Source organism: Perca fluviatilis, chromosome 17, assembly GCF_010015445.1.
Source record: "Perca fluviatilis chromosome 17, GENO_Pfluv_1.0, whole genome shotgun sequence".
NCBI lineage: Eukaryota > Metazoa > Chordata > Actinopteri > Perciformes > Percidae > Perca > Perca fluviatilis.
The window spans coordinates 30,655,685-30,675,827 of NC_053128.1; the positions used below are offsets into that span (position 1 = coordinate 30,655,685).

At 37.1% G+C, this 20,143-nt stretch overlaps 1 protein-coding gene across 8 annotated transcripts in view; it reads left to right on the forward strand.

Moving 5' to 3' along the window:
* slc4a5b (solute carrier family 4 member 5b) overlaps positions 1 to 20,143 on the forward strand; it is a 96,068-nt gene that overhangs the window by 68,678 nt on the left and 7,247 nt on the right. For 6 of the 8 annotated variants that reach the window (XM_039779149.1, XM_039779153.1, XM_039779151.1 and 3 more), the window contains 8 exons: positions 497 to 610; positions 4,001 to 4,162; positions 4,527 to 4,705; positions 5,782 to 5,854; positions 5,950 to 6,018; positions 6,630 to 6,803; positions 11,934 to 12,098; positions 14,863 to 14,977. In XM_039779149.1, the coding sequence (XP_039635083.1) occupies positions 497 to 610; positions 4,001 to 4,162; positions 4,527 to 4,705; positions 5,782 to 5,854; positions 5,950 to 6,018; positions 6,630 to 6,803; positions 11,934 to 12,098; positions 14,863 to 14,977 (1,051 nt within the window). Of the gene's footprint in view, positions 1 to 496; positions 611 to 899; positions 1,014 to 4,000; positions 4,163 to 4,526; positions 4,706 to 5,781; positions 5,855 to 5,949; positions 6,019 to 6,629; positions 6,804 to 11,933; positions 12,099 to 13,716; positions 13,730 to 14,862; positions 14,978 to 20,143 lie in introns of all 8 variants that reach the window. The other 2 variants (XM_039779155.1, XM_039779150.1) reach the window with 2 other exon arrangements.

Genomic DNA, 20,143 nt, shown 5'->3' on the forward strand with positions numbered 1-20,143 from the left:
GGGCCTAATTTTAAGAAAAATCTTAGAAATGTGGGAACATAGAGCTGTGGGAACATAAGGCTGACCCCCCCCCAAGGCTCCATCCGCCCAAGACGATTGTGATTGGTTTAAAGAAATGCCAATAAACCAGAGCCTGTTTATTTCTCCCATCCCAGAATGCTGTGGTTTTTCCGCCCCCCCTTTTTTTTTGTGTGTTGGAAGGTGTGGTTTTTTTTTTTTTTTCTCCCGTCCTGGAAGGGGGGGTGGGGTGGCGTGGGGTTTTTTTGCGGGGGGGGGGGGGCAATGCCAGACTATCTTATCTGTGAAATAAGCATTTGACCCGTTTCAACTTCACCCTTTCAAATAATTGGACTGGAATCGGAAAGGAAGAATCGGAATTGAAATTTGAATTGTTAAAAATTAAAATCAAATTGATGCCCAACCCTAAAACCTCCACATCTGTCCCAGAATATCCTGTCCCATGTTCTCCCCTCTGCTCTCCCTGAATGTGCTCCAGCTCCGTTCCCTCATCAGCGATTTCTCCGTCATCATTTCCATCCTGGTCTTCTGTGGGGTGGATCGCCTGATGGAGCTGGACACCCCCAAACTGCACGTGCCCACTGAGATCAAGGTCCAACTCTTCCCCTTAAATACCTCTTTCATCTCTCCCAAACTTTTTAGATGTCCCCACTTGGATGCATTTCTTTCCCCGAGAAAGTGGCTTTTTTTAATTCATTTCTAATCATTCGTTTGGTTTTGTGTAAATGTATCAATGCAGTGATTCTTTTACAGAGTATAAGTTCTCTCTCTTCCTGTCTTCATTTCCTCATGTACGCACCTTTTTCTCGTACTTTTGCACGTACGTCTCCCCTCCTCACTGTCGTACTACATCCCCGTCCCCATTCCTCCCTCTGTCTTAGCTGAGGAAGCTAATCAGTGATTTTGCCATCTTCATGTCAATCATGTCCTTTGTGGGTCTGGATATGTTGATGGGGTTAGACACACCCAAACTAATCGTTCCAACTGAGGTCAAGGTATGATTTCTTTCTAAAATATTTATGGGAATATATTTGCATTTATAGCATATGACTACTCTTCTGCGTGTGTAACAGTTTTTTTTCTGTGCGCATGCTGGTGGAAAGTATCTCAGTGCATTTACTCAAGGACTGTACTTAAAGGTGCAGTAGGTAAGACTTATAAAACTACCTTTCTGTCATATCTGCTGAAACTGACCCTCTGTTCCAGTAGAACTACATGAAGCAGGTCATTTAAAATAAATCTAGCTCCTCTGGCTCCATCTACAGCCTGTAGTGAGATTTGCAAAAATCCACCACTCTCTGTTCAGACGCACCAATCAGGGCCAGGAGGGGTGTCTAACTGCGTGTCAGTCACTGCTCATGCACACGCATTCATTCTCCCTTGTGGGGGGAGGGGCTTAGGAGACCGTTTTGGGCTTTAGCAGAAAGTCCCGGATCTTCACAATCCTACCTACAGCACCTTTAAGTTTGAGGTTCTCGTTCTTCAGTGGAGTATTTCCATTTTTTCCTGCTACTGTATACCTGTATACTATACTACTACTCCACTACATTCCAGAGAGAAATATTGAACTTTTGTTTACTACATTTATGTGATAGCTTGTTACTTTTCAGATTACATAAAAAAAACAGAGGATATATTTATAAAACAAAACACATTGTTAAGGATAAACCAGTGGTTCCCAACTGTTTTATGCTTGTGACCTCTTACATTAGAATCAGTGTGTAGTTGTGTCTTCTTGTTGCGTTTCATATGTCTATTCCACCAAATGTCTGAGACATTTTCGCTCTTGACTCCTCACATTGTTTCGATGGAAACGATCTGAAGAGAAAACGCAAAAGAGCCGTTGCGTTCTCACTTTTTATTCCACGTTTAGACGAGTGTTTTGGCGGGGAAATCTGCATGCATATGGTGACGCAAAAGTGTGTGAAATTTGACGTAGTATGCAACCAGGCGGCTAGGAGGTAGTGTGAAGCACTGCCACACAACACCACCAAGTCTGCACGCCTGCGTAGAACCTTCCTTCTACTTCCCTCCCTAGTAGCGCGAAGCGAACGCCAAATGCTGACAATTTTGTCTGGACAGACGAGGAGGTGGAGTTATTGCTCCAAACAATGCACACACACGGCATACACACAGACACACAGGGGGGACATCTGATAAAATATTTTGTCGTTTTCCCCCACAAGCGCATTCGTGTAAACAGGGCCTTAGTTTCAATGAGTAGTTGGGGGTCAAGGCTCAAGGAACGCAGTAACCGTAAACCCTAACCCTCCCTTATTTCTTATTTCTTATTTCCTAGGGGTGGGAATCACCACAGGCCTCACGATACGATATCATCACGATACTTATGTCATGATACAATATTATTGCGATTTTAAAGATATTGCAATATTCTGCGATATATTGCAATGTATTACCTTTTTTCCAACTTCAAATTTCATCTCATTTCAATTTTATTGCTGCAAAATGGGATCGTCAAGCAGACCAACACATATATAATAAAAGATGGATACTTGGCGTCTGTGTATCGATACAGTATTGCCACGGAAGATATTGCGATACTATGCTGTATCGATTTTTTCCCCCACCCCTAATGTTTCCTTCAAATGTCACGCTGAACACGTGTGATGTAAACTGGAGGCAGTGTCGCCAAACGTAGCTGCCTAAGTCTGACGACACGGAGAAAAACCAGCCAATTCAAGTTATGTTTGTAATTACATACAAGTTTATTTAATATAGAAAACAGCACATCTGTGCTCCTCTCCGTTAGGCTTTGGAATCACTTGCAGAAAGTTTGAGAAACACTGTTTGTGAATTTTAAATAAAAAATATTTTACCAATATTTTACCGGACCACTCTTTGATGCTGCGCTGTCTTACACCTTTCCACCAAGTTTTATGAAAATCTGGCCTGTCGTTTTTTCCATAATGCTGATACAGACAGACAAACCGAACCGAAAATGATAACCTCCTTTGCGGATCATTCACGGGGCAGAACGAGTACTTTTACTTTGATACTTTCAGTACATTTAGCTGATAATACTTTGTACTTTTACTTAACAATTTTGAAAAGAGGGCTTTAAGTTGTACTGGAGTATTTTAACGTTGTTGTTTGGTACTTTTGATCAGAATACCTCTTCCACCGCTGCATGCTAGTATGTTTCAGTTGCACTATTATCAATGTCGATGTGAAGCATTTGATTATTTAAGATGGATGTGTGCAGCCACCTTTTTACCTGTACTAGATATTTATTTTTATTATTATTGTGTGTGTGTGTGGTGTGTGTGTCTGTATGTGTGTGTATGTTTGTGTGTGTGTGTCTGTCTGTCTGTCTGTGTGTGTCTGTGTGTGTGTGTGTGTGTGTGTGTGTGTCTGTCTGTCTGTCTGTCTGTCTGTCTGTCTGTGTGTGTGTGTGTGTGCCCATGTGTGTTTGTGTGTGTGTCTGTGTCTGTCTGTGTCTGTATGTGTGTGTCTGTATGTGTGTGTGTGTCTGTATGTGTGTGTGTCTGTATGTGTGTGTGTTTGTGTGTCTGTGTCTGTCTGTGACTGTCTGTATGTGTGTGTGTGTGTGTGTCTGTGTCTGTATGTGTGTGTCTGTGTGTGTGTGTGTGTGTGTGTGTGTGTCTGTCTATGACTGTCTGTATGTATGTGTGTGTGTGTGTGTTTGTGTGTTTGTGTGTCTGTGTCTGTCTATGACTGTATGTATGTGTGTGTGTGTGTGTGTGTGTGTGTGTGTGTATTTGTGTGTGTTTTTGTGTCTGTGTCTGTCTATGACTGTATGTATGTGTGTGTGTGTGTGTGTGTGTGTGTGTGTGTTTGTGTGTTTGTGTGTCTGTGTCTGTCTATGACTGTATGTATGTGTGTGTGTGTGTGTGTGTGTGTGTGTGTGTGTGTGTGTGTGTATTTGTGTGTGTTTGTGTGTCTGTGTCTGTCTATGAGTGTGTGTGTGTGTGTGTGTGTGTGTGTGTGTGTGCGAGATCAGCCCACACGTCCGGATCGCGGCTGGCTGGTGATGCCGTTTGGTAAGAACCCGTGGTGGTGGTATGTGGCCAGCTTCGTTCCCGCTCTCCTGGTCACCATCTTAATCTTCATGGACCAGCAGATCAGCGCCGTCATCGTCAACCGCAAAGAGAACAAACTGAAGGTAAATAATCCCCCGTGTCACTGGGGCTGCACAGTTCATTGCAGTTTTATCGACATTGCAACATGAGTGGCAGGTGAGCTCAGTTGGCAGGCGCACATATTCAGAGGTTTATTTCCTCGACGCAGAAGGTCAAGGGTTCAAGTCCGACCTGTGATGGTTTCCGACATGGATTCCCCCTTTCATGTCTGAGCTGTCCTATCCGTTAAAGGCGGAAATGCAATATGGACTGCTGCAATAGCCAATTTATAGATTAAAAGATAGAAGTGTAAAATATGTACTTTTTTATATATGTCTGAAAAAAATCGTAAACACATATATCTCAAATTGTTGATTGTTCACTTCCTGTCTTGTATCCAAATTGCAGAAAGGTTGTGGCTACCACTTGGACCTGTTCTGGGTGGGGGTGCTGATGGCCGCGTGTTCCTTCATGGGTCTGCCCTGGTACGTAGCAGCTACCGTCATCTCCATCGCACACATCGACTCTCTGAAGATGGAGAGCGAGTCCAGCGCGCCTGGAGAGCAGCCACAGTTCCTCGGAGTCAGGTAACACAGCCTGACACTGTGTCTGTGTGTGCGTGTGTGTGCGTGTGTGGTGTGTGTGTGTGTGTGTGTGTGTGTGTGTGTGTGTGTGTGTGTGTGTGTGTGTGTGTGTGTGTGTGTGAGTGAGTGAGAGAGAATCTATTGCAAATGGCAACCTCCGGGTCTGAAAATTGAAGCCAATGCAAAACTAGTCTAGATGTTCCACTTCTGGGATTGCGCTGTCCCTTCCTCTGTCTCTGTGTTGGCGTTCTAACCTCCGGCTGATTTGTGAGGACTATGGTTAACTGCTCCTCAGATCTCTGCAGGGTAAATCCAGACAGCTAGCTAGACTATCTGTCCAATCGGAGTTTTCTGTTGCACGACTAAAACTACTTTTGAACGTACACACGTTCCACCAAAACAAGTTCCTTCCCGAGGCTGTTTTGCAGAGACACCTTCGATGTGTCCAGCGCTTGGCGCCACCCAACCCAAAACTTTTTTTTATTTATTTCTTCTGTAGTTTATTTTGAACATGTGAAAACATACTGTAAATACAATTAAAATAACCGATAAATAAGCACATGTACGTACATCTCGGCACAATCTTCCAAAATTATTGTAAGTGATTCAAATAAGAGATTCCCATGTTCAAAAGGGAGTAGGAAGAAGTTAAAAAAAAAAGAAGAAACTTTTCTGGTCCTATCCCCTTTTTCTATTTTTATCCTTAAGTTAAATACAAAAGAATTTGATGCTTCACTTATTTATACATGTTTACATATCTACCTACCTACACGCACATAAACACATGCATACACAGAGACACAGATGCATACATACATGCATACACACACATACATTTACACTTTTTAATTTTTTTTTTCCATCTATCTTCTTTGTTTCTGTCTATCTATATCAAACCGAATAATAACCCATCCAAACTAGACCTAGTATATAAGCCCAGGAACCATACAGTCAGTATACAATGCTAACACCTTGAGTCCTTTTCGTATCCATTCATTCTTTAGCGTTTAGCTCCAGCTACTGTATGACCTATCCACTGTATGCATTTAATATTACTGTATATGATTCTTTATTTCTAGGGAGCAGAGGTTGACGGGCATTATGGTGTTTGTTCTGACTGGTCTCTCAGTTTTCCTTGCTCCAGTTCTTCAGGTACTTCAGTACATGCATGAACAAGGAATATAATGTGATGTCACTTCACACTTACCCCATAATGTTGTATTTAAACGGCTTCCTTTGTAATTCAGTACATCCCCATGCCAGTCCTGTATGGAGTGTTCCTCTACATGGGAGTGGCCTCACTGAGTGGCATACAGGTACATACAATATTCATGTTGTATTTTCATGTTTTACTTGTTACTCCATCGGAAGTCATTTTTCAATTACAGAAAACAGAATAGAAAATGAAAATGCAGAAAAATGTAGGAACGCTGGATACTTGGATTAGCTCAGGAAAATAGGGGGAATCTAATTATGAGAAAAGTAAAGTAAATGGTGTAACCAATGGAACCCTATATCTATATTTCAGAGTAGAAATATCTAGCTTTTTGTTTTCTAACATAAACACATAAAATCCCTTAAATTAGGTTATTAAAGAATTATAAGCAAGATATGTGGGACATTTTACGGAGTAAAAATAAACTTGTTAGTGCTCTCAAAAATGCCTAAATCTTAAACTGACATCTTCAAATTGCTTGTTTTGTTTCAACAATGTTTAAAATGTCCAAAATTCCAAAGATATTCATTTAACTATCACTTAAAAGATAAGATATTGATCCCCAGCGGGGGGAATTCGGTTGTTGCAGCAGCACAAGGACAGAAATAATACAGATCAGTAGAGAAAGTAAAATAAATGGAAATAGTTCAACGTATATTTGACATGTGTAGAGACTGAGAACACTTTCTGAGAGCATGTTTTCTGTTCCAGTTCTGGGAGCGTATCAAGCTGTATCTGATGCCGCCCAAACACCAGCCAGACTTCTCCTTCCTGCGTCACGTTCCTCTGAGACGCGTCCATCTTTTCACGCTCGTCCAGATCATCTGTTTGGCCGTCCTCTGGATCCTGAAGTCCACCTTCCTGGCCATCATCTTCCCAGTGATGGTGAGTGTGTTACCCTGTATCGTGGGTCCTGTGGGTTTCTGTGCGTGACGAATTTTTAGGAAGACAGATGTAAAAAAAAAAGTCATAGTATAGTATGTCGAAAAATGTCAGGAAAACAAGTCATAGTATAGTATGTCGAAAAAAGTCACAAAAAAAGTCATAGTATAGTATTTCAAAAAAAGTCATAGTATAGTATGTCGAAAAAAGTCATAGTATAGTATGTCGAAAAAAGTCAGTCATAGTATAGTATTTCAAAAGAAGTCACGGAAAAAAGTCATACTATAGTATGTCGAAAAAAGTCATAGTATAGTATGTCGAAAAAAGTCATAAAAAAAAGTCATAGTATAGTATGTCGAAAAAAGTCATAGTATAGTATGTCGAAAAAAGTCATAGTATAGTATTTCAAAAAAAGTCACGGAAAAAAGTCATACTATAGTATGTCGAAAAAAGTCATAAAAAAAAGTCATAGTATAGTATGTCGTATGTCGAAAAAAGTCATAGTATAGTATGTCATAGTATAGTATGTCGAAAAAAGTCAGTCACAGTATAGTATTTCAAAAAAAGTCACGGAAAAAAGTCATACTATAGTATGTCGAAAAAAGTCATAGTATAGTATGTCGAAAAAAGTCATAGTATAGTATTTCAAAAAAAGTCACGGAAAAAAGCCATACTATAGTATGTCGAAAAAAGTCATAAAAAAAAGTCATAGTATATCAAAAAAGGTCATAGTATAGTATGTCTTATGTCAAAAAAAGTCATAGTATAGTATGTCTTATGTCAAAAAAAGGTCATAGTATAGTATGTCTTATGTCAAAAAAAGTCATAGTATAGTATGTCATAGTATAGTATGTCGAAAAAAGTCAGTCACAGTATAGTATTTCAAACAAAGTCACGGAAAAAAGTCATACTATAGTATGTCGAAAAAAGTCATAGTATAGTATGTCGAAAAAAGTCATAGTATGTCATAGTATAGTATGTCGAAAAAAGTCATATAAAAAAGTCATAGTATATCAAAAAAAGTCATAGTATAGTATGTCGTATGTCGAAAAAAGTCATAGTATAGTATGTCATAGTATAGTATGTCGAAAAAAGTCATAGTATAGTATGTTGAAAAAAGTCATAAAAAAAAGTCATAGTATAGTATGTCGAAAAAAATACATAGTATAGTATGTCATAGTATAGTACAGGGGTCGGCAACCTTTTTGATATGAAGTGCCCTTTTCAAAATTTCTTGTTTATTAGTGTGCCATATTAACATTACGTTTTATTATGACATCAAATCAAATCAAAATGTAATTTTATTTCATAGCAACATTTGATAACATTTATTTCTCATAATCAGGACCTTGTAATTATTATTATTATTATTATTGTATATTATTATTATGATTATGGAAACATGGTTTTAGTATGCAGTCCTGATTGGTGGAAAATGGGCTGACAAAAATATCACTGTCAAAGAGCCTGAAGCGAAAAGTTGTGGAAAAGCCCAGCTTTAATAATGAATGGACTAATAATGAAACGATGCTGTGGCAAAATAATTATAACACAACCAGCATCATTATCGAGAATGAAGAACACCAACATAACGATTGCGTCATTCACGTGCATATTAAGTAGCCACATGTATTTGTTTTGGTCTTAAAATGCATCCATATTTACTGCTCCAGTGGAGAGGATGGTTTCTTCAGACAGCTTAAGTTTATAAGAATTTGTCCAAATTTCAAGATTCCCTGCAAACTAAGAAACAGACTACAAACCGACAGCTTTTGTTTTAGCTTGTTTTGTAAAAATGTGCTATTTGCAGAGTAGAGCTGTGTTTGCGTAAAACAGCGCGGTGGACTGAGCAGACAGAGCAGATTGAAATGTGAGTGCATTGATAAGTATTGGCTTTTAACTCACGAAGGTTTAATTGTAACTCCTTACAGTAACAAGACTAGCGTTAGTTCATCTGCCCCAGCGGCCGTTGGTAATCCTCTTTGTATTGTTCCCGGTCAGAGATATGAGTCAGACTACCGTAAATAACAGGTCGCGCACAGGCGCCGATTGATGTTTTCCTCCGTGGGTGCTCACACGCGCACACCCTTTCAAAAAAGTAAAAAGTTGTCAAAAATGTTTGCATTTCAGAACCTTAGGAAATGGACAGATAGGATTGGAGATGAGAAGTTTAATCAGCTTCGTGGGAAATTATAAATCAATGCCACCGCCATGACCAATCACACTATGTCAGACGCTCCACTTAGCACCACCTGCAATGTTTAATATTAAATTAATGTAAAAATGAACTGGCAGTCTGGCACACGTGGGTGCTCAGTATTTTCTGTGGGTGCTCGAGCTCCGGAGCACCCACGGTATCGGCACCTATGAGGTCGCGCAACTGTGAACGTTGTAATGTGGCATGCGGATGAGAGAGTGCTTCAGCATTTCAACCATGATTTCAACACACCAATAACTCTCTTGCACACATATTGCCAGTGTGCCATTGGTTAAGGTCCCGCGTGCCCATGGTGGCACGCGTGCCTAAGGTTGCCGACCCCTGGTATAGTATGTCGTATGTCGAAAAAAGTCATAGTATAGTATGTCGAAAAAGGTCATAGTATAGTATGTCGAAAAAAGTCATAGTATAGTATGTCGAAAAAAGTCATAAAAAAAGTCATAGTATAGTATGTCGAAAAAAGTCATAGTATAGTATGTCATAGTATGTCGAAAAAAGTCATAGTATAGTATGTCATAGTATGTCGAAAAAAGTCATAGTATAGTATGTCATAGTATGTCGAAAAAAGTCATAGTATAGTATGTCATAGTATAGTATGTCGAAAAAAGTCATAGTATAGTATGTCATAGTATGTCGAAAAAAGTCATAGTATAGTATGTCGAAAAAAGTCCATAGTATAGTATGTCGAAAAAAGTCATAGTATAGTATGTCGAAAAAAGTCATAGTATAGTATGTCATAGTATAGTATGTCGAAAAAAGTCATAGTATAGTATGTCGAAAAAAGTCATAAAAGTCATAGTATAGTATGTCGAAAAAAGTCATAGTATAGTATGTCATAGTATAGTATGTCGAAAAAAGTCATAGTATAGTATGTCGAAAAAAGTCATAAAAGTCATAGTATAGTATGTCGAAAAAAGTCATAGTATAGTATGTCATAGTATAGTATGTCGAAAAAAGCCCACAATCAGCTCTTTAGTTTTTGTGACGTTCAGCATGAGTATAATTCAGTCAGTAACACTCGTCGTAGATTTCACCATTTATTGCAACAAATGGAAATACAGTTACGCTTGGTGCTGATGGCTCCCAATTGATAATGCTCCCTGGACCAGCCAAGCAGCATGCTAAGCTAAAACAGGGAGTCCACTGGGTAAAAAGAGTGAGCCAAAAGAAAGACATTAAAAACCATTTTAAACTTTGAGTCATGTTTGGACTCTGAACTAGGGAGGTGGAGGCTGAGGTGTGGTGGAGGCAACGCGTTGCCAGCAGTGTGAAGCACAGTCCGTGTAGCAGGGATCAGTGATGTTGAGAAAATGTTGGCGTTATTTTGTCACTTATTGGGAGCAAAAGTCATAGTATAGTATGTTGAAAAAAGTAATTGTATAGTATGTTGAAAAAAGTTACGAAAAAAAGTCATAGTATAGCATGTCGAAAAAAGTTACGAAAAAAGTCATAGTATAGTATGTTGAAAAAAGTCATGAAAAAAGTCATAGTATAGTATGTCGAAAAAAAGTAATTGTATAGTATGTCGAAAAAAGTAATTGTATAGTATGTCGAAAAAAGTTACGAAAAAAGTCATAGTATAGTATGTCAAAAAAAGTAATTGTATAGTATGTCGAAAAAAGTAATTGTATAGTATGTCGAAAAAAGTAATTGTATAGTATGTCGAAAAAAGTCATGAAAAAAAGTCATAGTATAGTATGTCGAAAAAAGTAATAGTATAGTATGTCGAAAAAAGTTACGAAAAAAGTCATAGTATAGTATGTCGGAAAAAGTCATAGTATAGTATGTTGAAAAAAGTTATAGTATAGTATGTTGAAAAAAGTAATTGTATAGTATGTCAAAAAAAGTCACGAAAAAAAGTCATAGTATAGTATGTCGAAAAAAGTTACGAAAAAAGTCATAGTATAGTATGTTGAAAAAAGTTACGAAAAAAGTCATAGTATAGTATGTTGAAAAAAGTCATGAAAAAAGTCATAGAATAGTATGTCGAAAAAAGTAATTGTATAGTATGTCAAAAAAGTCACGAAAAAGTCATAGTATAGCATGTCGAAAAAAGTCATACTATAGACTTTCAAAAAAAGTAATAGTATAGTATGTCGAAAAAAGTTACGAAAAAAGTCAGTATAGTATGTTGAAAAAAGTCATGAAAAAATGTCATAGTATAGTATGTCGAAAAAAGTAATTGTATAGTATGTCAAAAAAAGTCACGAAAAAAAGTCATAGTATAGTATGTCGAAAAAAGTCACGAAAAAAAGTCATAGTATAGCATGTCACTATAGTAGCAATAGGCTAGATGGAGCTGGTTACCTCCAGGATCTGTGCTAAGCTAGGCTAGATGCAGCCGTTTACCTCCAGGATCTGTGCTAAGCTAGGCTAGATGGAGCCGGTTACCTCCAGGATCTGTGCTAAGCTAGGCTAGATGCAGCCGTTTACCTCCAGGATCTGTGCTAAGCTAGGCTAGATGGAGCCGTTTACCTCCAGGATCTGTGCTAAGCTAGGCTAGATGCAGCCGTTTACCTCCAGGATCTGTGCTCAGCTAGGCTAGATGCAGCCGTTTACCTCCTGGATCTGTGCTAAGCTAGGCTAGATGGAGCCGGTTACCTCCTGGATCTGTGCTAAGCTAGGCTAGCGATGGGGGCGTCAGACAGAGTTACAACACGCAGGGAGATGAGAAGGGTATGTATGGACTTATCTAACTCTGGGGGACACGGTGAACAAGACAAAGTCCCAATAAGTCAGCGTGTTCCTTTAAAAGGAGCGCCTTGATGTGAGAATGGCTGTGATTGGTGTGTGTCTGATAGGAATGATCATTCAGTCAGCGGGCGTATGACTTGTATGTCCTGGGTGAACTGCTGCTAATCTTAATTGGGAATCCTTCCTCCACCACTGGTTCATTTTCTTTCCCCCGTGTGTAGATTCTGGGTCTGATGGTCGTGAGGAAGCTGCTGGATCTGATATTCTCACAACACGACTTGGCCTGGCTGGACGACATCCTGCCAGACAAAGACAAGAAGAAAAAGGAGGACGACAAGACCAAGAAGAGGGATAAAAAGGCGGCCGAGCCAGACAGCGACGATGAGGTGAGGGAAATCCAATTTAAAGATTACTCAGCACACACATAGATAACCATATCTGCCTGCCGACACGGTCCGTGTAACGCTTATCAGTTCAGTTTTCTAAGCACAAACGGACATTTGGAAAAACAGAAAAATGGGTTCAAATATCCAATTTTTCATTTTTTTCCACCTTTACAAATAAAAAAATTGGATCTTTAAACCTGTTTTTCCAATTTTCTGTTTTTTCAGAAATTGAGAAAATTACAAAATTGCGTCTGAGCTCCAATTATTCAATACTGCCATGGTATTCTCTTAACCTGACTCCACCAGATGGATCGCTTCGCATTTGCTCGGCATATCCATCTGGGAACTTTCCGTTGGAGAACTTTTGGGAAGGGGCAAAAATCCTGGTTAGCTGATTGGATAAACGATGACCACGATGACCTTCGACGTCACTGTGACCTTTAATGTGACTATTATCGCCACTGTTCATCACCCCCCCAACCGGCCCGTCAGACACCGCCTACCAAGAGTCTGGGTCTGCCGAGGTTTCTTCCTAAAAAGGAGTTTTTCCTTGCCACTGTCGCGATAGCCACTGCTAATGCTTGCTCTTGATGGAATTACTGTAATTGTTGGGGTTTTGGAAAGTGTCTCGAGATAACTTTTGTTATGATTTGATACTATAAATAAAATTGAATTGAATTGAATAAACCAAATCAACCAATCAGATCAACGAAGCGTATATGAAAACACAACCACAAGCCAGGCTACCCCTGCTGCTGCTGCAGGCAAAGCATAGCTCCATAGCTCAGCAAGCTAGCAGCATGTCGGTAAAGGAGATTTGCCGTTTGTGTAACGAGAATTTAGGAATAAAAGGCCGCATTTCAGGTTCCCGGTCCATATTCCAAAAGAAGGATCCAAGAGGAAAAAGCATTAGCGAGCGGCTAACAGAATTAGGGCTACCGCTGTCTGAAAATCCTGGTTAGCTGATTGGATAAACCATCTGTCTATCACCACCTAAACCCGCCTCAAAACCAACGCTGATTGGTTGGTCGTTTGGCGAACGGCTCCAAATTTTCTCTATCTCAAGATGCCAGACTGATCTGGGAGTGGAAAACTGGAGCTCGCCAGATCAGGACGCTCTCACGAGGCTAGTATTCTCTCCCTCGACTTTGCGGAATATGCAGGTCATTAACTGCATATGGACAAAAAAAAAAAATAACTTGGGGTCAGAGGGGCTTGCAACGGATGGTTTCGAGTGTGTGCACTCGAAATCATCCGAACGAGGGAGAGAATACCATGGCAGTATTGAATAATTGGAGCTCAGACACAGTTTTGTAATTTTCTAAATTTCTGATCCTCTGAATAAAAACAGAAAATTGGAAAAAAATGAAAAATTGGATATTGGAACCCATTTTTCTGTTTTTCCAAATGTCCGTTTGTGCTTAGAAAATTGAACTGATTAGCGTTACACGGACCCAACACACAGCTACTGTAATCGCCAAAGTTGGCGAGAGTGCAACTCTTTTCTCAGTATTTATTTGCGTATTGAAATGTGTGTCACTCCATCTTTTGTGGGTGTGTCATTCCTGGGTTTGTGTCCTCTGACTAATACTGTATGTTTCTCCTCTCTGTCCCACAGTGTTGCTGAAAAGGCACTGTACAACACTTACTTACGTCTTTTTTGTCCGTCCATCCTCCTCTCAGCGTGTCTGTCTACCTCTCCCACTGTTCACTCTGCATCTCTGTGCCCATTGTGTCCACCGATGATTCTGACTGAAGGATAAGGCTAATGCTATTCTATATTTTTCTCCACAAAATGACTGAAATCAACATTTAAAAAATCTATGTTTTAAGGTCACACCACAAAGCAGTCCTTCCAGAAAAATGCAGTTTTTTTGTGATAGTTGCGGGCAAAAATCCTTGATTATGCGCCACGTTTTCTTAAACAATGCGATGGAATATGCGGGATATTTATGCAGTTTTATGCGATGAAATTGCAGTAGAAACTGGGTTTTGATTTGAAAAGAGAAAAAAAAAGTGATTCGCCAAACACCCTGCTTTTCGATGATGTTCACGTCGCGTAATTACTTCACTTCATAACGTTACCATGGCAACGGGGAAATGGCTGCTCTTGTGTGAAGTAAACGCAAACTTTTTCAACTTTCTGCTAAGATATATTATGGGACTTTTTTGCAACGAAAATGTGGGGATTATGAAATCATGCAAGGCCCGCATATTTTGCCCGGAAATCGGCAATTTATGCGGCGAAAGTGCGGCGTATTTGAAAAAATGCATTGAATTATGCGATCGCATAATCGTGTTTTTCTGGAGGGACTGACAAAGAGGAATTAATCAATGTGTCCTCTTGAAGTCTTGAAGCCTTTAAATCTTTAAAAAATCGGTCACAAGTATATAGTTTCATTTTTAAAAGTCTCGGTAATTTCATAAAACAGCTAAACACTGTAGTTTTTATGGGGGGAGGGACTAGGTGTATTTGGGATTGAGCCAAAAAAAAATAATACACTACAGTGTGTGTTTGTGTGTGTGTGTTTGTGTGTGTGTGTGTGTGTGTGTGTGTGTGTGTGTGTTCATGTTAATGAAGGAACATGTCACCCAGTGCAACAGGGTGGCTCATTGGTGTGTTTTTAATAGTTTTTGGACAACAATGTAGCTCCATGGCAGAAATATAGAACATACACAACAGAAATATAGAACATATGGAGTCTCATCCTTTAAAATCTCAGTTTGTCCTGCATGCCGAACACTTCCTGTCTCTGTCGCTCAGCCCAACAGCTCTGTCGTCCCCCCTCCAGTGAAGATTCCCATGGAGGCCATAGAGTCCCACCCTGAGCCTGTCCCCGTCCATGTTAACCCTCCCTCCCAAAACCAAACCTCTGATTGTGAGTACACCAGCCCTTTCCTCCACCTCTTGTTGTGTCATGTTGTAGTTAGTTGTGCAAATGTTTGATGCCATTTATTACATGTCATAGAGTGATAATAGAGCTTTTCGTAGATGTTGCTCGTGACCATGGATGACCTGTTTTTATTTTTTTTACATTTCACATTGGCGCACAATAAGGTGACTGAGTTATTCAACTTTTAAATTTAATTTACATGCATTTTAAATTGCCTCGCTTTTGTAAGTAATCCATCACATACTTTCAACATACTATACTATATTTTTTTCGACATACTATACTATGATTTTTTTCGACATACTATACTATGACCTTTTTCGTGACTTTTCGACATAATATACTATGACCTTTTTCGACATACTATACTGTGACTTTTTTCGTGACTTTTCGACATACTAAACTATGACCTTTTTCGACATACTATACTATGACTTTTCGACATACTATACTATGACTTTTTTCGACATACTATACTATGATTTTGTTCGACATACTATACTATGACTTTTCGACATACTATACTATGACTTTTTTCGACATACTATACTATGATTTTGTTCGACATACTATACTATGATTTTTTTCGACATACTATACTATGACCTTTTTCGACATACTATACTATGATTTTTTTCGACATACTATACTATGACTTTTCGACATACTATACTATGACTTTTTTCGACATACTATACTATGATTTTGTTCGACATACTATACTATGACTTTTTTCTTGACTTTTCGACATACTATACTATGATTTTTTTCGACATACTATACTATGACTTTTTTCGTGACTTTTTGACATACTATACTATGACCTTTTTCGACATACTATACTATGACCTTTTTTCGACATACTATACTATGATTTTTTCGACATACTATACTATGACTTTTTTCGTGACTTTTCGACATACTATACTATGACTTTTTTCGAGATACTATACTATGACTTTTTTCTTGACTTTTCGAGATACTATACTATGACCTTTTTCTTGACTTTTCGAGATACTATACTATGACTTTTTTCTTGACTTTTCGAGATACTATACTATGACCTTTTTCGACATACTATACTATGACCTTTTTCGTGACTTTTCGACATACTATACTATGACCTTTTTCGAGATACTATACTATGACTTTTTTCTTGACTTTTCGAGATACTATACTATGACTTTTTTCGACATACTATACTATGACCTTTTTCGAGATACTATACTATAATTTTTTTGACATACTATAGCCTACTAGGATTTTTTCGACATACTATACTATACTATGATTTTTTCGACATACTATACTATGACCTTTTTCAACATACTATACTATGACTTTTTTCGTGACTTTTCGACATACTATACTATGACTTTTTTCGACATACTATACTATGACTTTTTTTTCGACATACTATACTATGACCTTTTTCGACATACTATACTATGACTTTTTTCGACATACTATACTATGACCTTTTTCGACATACTATACTATGACCTTTTTCGACATACTATACTATGACCTTTTTCAACATACTATACTGTGACTTTTTTCGTGACTTTTCGACATACTATACTATGACCTTTTTCGACATACTTTATAATTTTTTAGACATACTATACTATGACTTTTTTCGTGACTTTTCGACATACTATACTATGACCTTTTTCAACATACTATACTGTGACTTTTTTCGTGACTTTTCGACATACTATACTATGACCTTTTTCAACATACTATACTGTGACTTTTTTCGTGACTTTTCGACATACTATACTATGACTTTTTTCGACATACTATACTATGACCTTTTTCGACATACTATACTATGACCTTTTTCGACATACTATAATATGACCTTTTTCAACATACTATACTATGACTTTTTTCTTGACTTTTCGACATACTATACTATGACCTTTTTTGACATACTATACTATGACTTTTTTCTTGACTTTTCGACATACTATACTATGACTTTTTTCGTGACTTTTCGACATACTATACTATGACCTTTTTCGACATACTATACTGTGACTTTTTTCGTGACTTTTCGACATACTATACTATGACCTTTTTCGACATACTATACTGTGACTTTTTTCGACATACTATACTATGACCTTTTTCGACATACTATACTATGACTTTTTTCGACATACTATACTATGACTTTTTTCGACATACTATACTATGACCTTTTTCGACATACTATACTATGATTTTTTCGACATACTATACTATGACCTTTTTTCGACATACAATACTATGACTTTTTTCGTGACTTTTCAACATACTATACTATGATTTTTTCGACATACTATACTATGACTTTTTTCAGGACTTTTCAACATACTATACTATGATTTTTTCGACATACTATACTATGACCTTTTTCGACATACTATACTGTGACTTTTTTCGTGACTTTTCGACATACTATACTATGACCTTTTCGATACTATACTATGACTTTTTTCGACATACTATACTATGACTTTTTTCGACATACTATACTATGACCTTTTTCGACATACTATGATTTTTTCGACATACTATACTATGACCTTTTTCGACATACTATACTATGACCTTTTTCGACATACTTTATAATTTTTTAGACATACTATACTATGACTTTTTTCTTGACCTTTCGACATACTATACTATGACCTTTTTTGACATACTATACCTTGATTTTTTCGACATACTATATGATTTTTTTCGACATACTATACTATGATTTTTTTTTAACATACTATACTATGACTTTTTCGACATACTATACTATGACCTTTTTTCGACATACAATACTGTGACTTTTTTCGTGACTTTTCGACATACTATACTATGACCTTTTTTCGACATACTATACTGTGACTTTTTTCGTGACTTTTCGACATACTATACTATGACCTTTTTTCGACATACTATACAATGATTTTTTCTACATACTATACTATGACTTTTTTCTTGACTTTTCGACATACTATACTATGACTTTTTTCGTGACTTTTCGACATACTATACTATGACCTTTTTCGACATACTTTATAATTTTTTCGACATACTATACTATGACTTTTTTCTTGACTTTTCGACATACTATACTATGACCTTTTTCGACATACTATACTATGATTTTTTCTACATACTATACTATGACTTTTTTCGTGACTTTTCGACATACTATACTATGACTTTTTTCGACATACTATACTATGACCTTTTTCGACATACTATACTATGACTTTTTTCGACATACTATACTATGACCTTTTTCGACATACTATGATTTTTTCGACATACTATACTATGACCTTTTTCGACATACTATACTATGAGTTTTTTCGACATACTATACTATGACCTTTTTCGACATACTTTATAATTTTTTAGACATACTATACTATGACTTTTTTCTTGACTTTTCGACATACTATTATATGACCTTTTTTGACATACTATACCTTGATTTTTTCGACATACTATATGATTTTTTTCGACATACTATACTATGATTTTTTTTTAACATACTATACTATGACCTTTTTCGACATACTATACTATGACCTTTTTTCGACATACAATACTGTGACTTTTTTCGTGACTTTTCGACATACTATACTATGACCTTTTTTCGACATACTATACAATGATTTTTTCTACATACTATACTATGACTTTTTTCGTGACTTTTCGACATACTATACTATGACCTTTTTCGACATACTTTATAATTTTTTAGACATACTATACTATGACTTTTTTCTTGACTTTTCGACATACTATACTATGACTTTTTTCGTGACTTTTCGACATACTATACTATGACCTTTTTTCGACATACTATACTGTGACTTTTTTCGTGACTTTTCGACATACTATACTATGACCTTTTTCGACATACTATACTATGACCTTTTCGACATACTATACTGTGACTTTTTTCGTGACTTTTGGACATACTATACTATGACCTTTTTCGCATACTATACTATGACCTTTTTCTACGCCGCCACAATACTGTGACCTTTTTCGACATACAATACTGTGACTTTTCGCGGGCTTTTCAACATACTATGACCTTTTTCGACATACTATACTATGATTTTTTCTACATACTATACTATGACTTTTTTTTGACTTTAGACATACTATGACCCCTTTTACGACATACTATACTATGACTTTTTTCGACATATACTATACTATGATTTTTGTCGACATACTATACTATGACCTTTTTCGACATACTTTATAATTTTTTAGACATACTATACTATGACTTTTTTCTTGACTTTTCGACATACTATACTATGACCTTTTTTGACATACTATACTATGACTTTTTTTGACATACTATACTATGACCTTTTTCGACATACTTTATAATTTTTTAGACATACTATACTATGACTTTTTTCTTGACTTTTCGACATACTATACTATGACCTTTTTTGACATACTATACTATGACTTTTTTCGTGACTTTTCGACATACTATACTATGACCTTTTTCGACATACTATACTGTGACTTTTTTCGTGACTTTTCGACATACTATACTATGACCTTTTTTCGACATACAATACTATGACTTTTTTCAGGACTTTTCAACATACTATACTAAGATTTTTTCGACATACTATACTGTGACTTTTTTCGTGACTTTTCGACATACTATACTATGACCTTTTTCGACATACTATACTGTGACTTTTTTCGTGACTTTTCGACATACTATACTATGACCTTTTTTCGACATACTATACTATGATTTTTTCTACATACTATACTATGACTTTTTTCGTGACTTTTCGACATACTATACTATGACCTTTTTCGACATACTATACTATGACTTTTTTCGACATACTATACTATGACCTTTTTCGACATACTATACTATGACCTTTTTCGACATACTATGATTTTTTCGACATACTATACTATGACCTTTTTCGACATACTATACTATGAGTTTTTTCGACATACTATACTATGACCTTTTTCGACATACTTTATAATTTTTTAGACATACTATACTATGACTTTTTTCTTGACTTTTCGACATACTATACTATGACCTTTTTTGACATACTATACCTTGATTTTTTCGACATACTATATGATTTTTTTCGA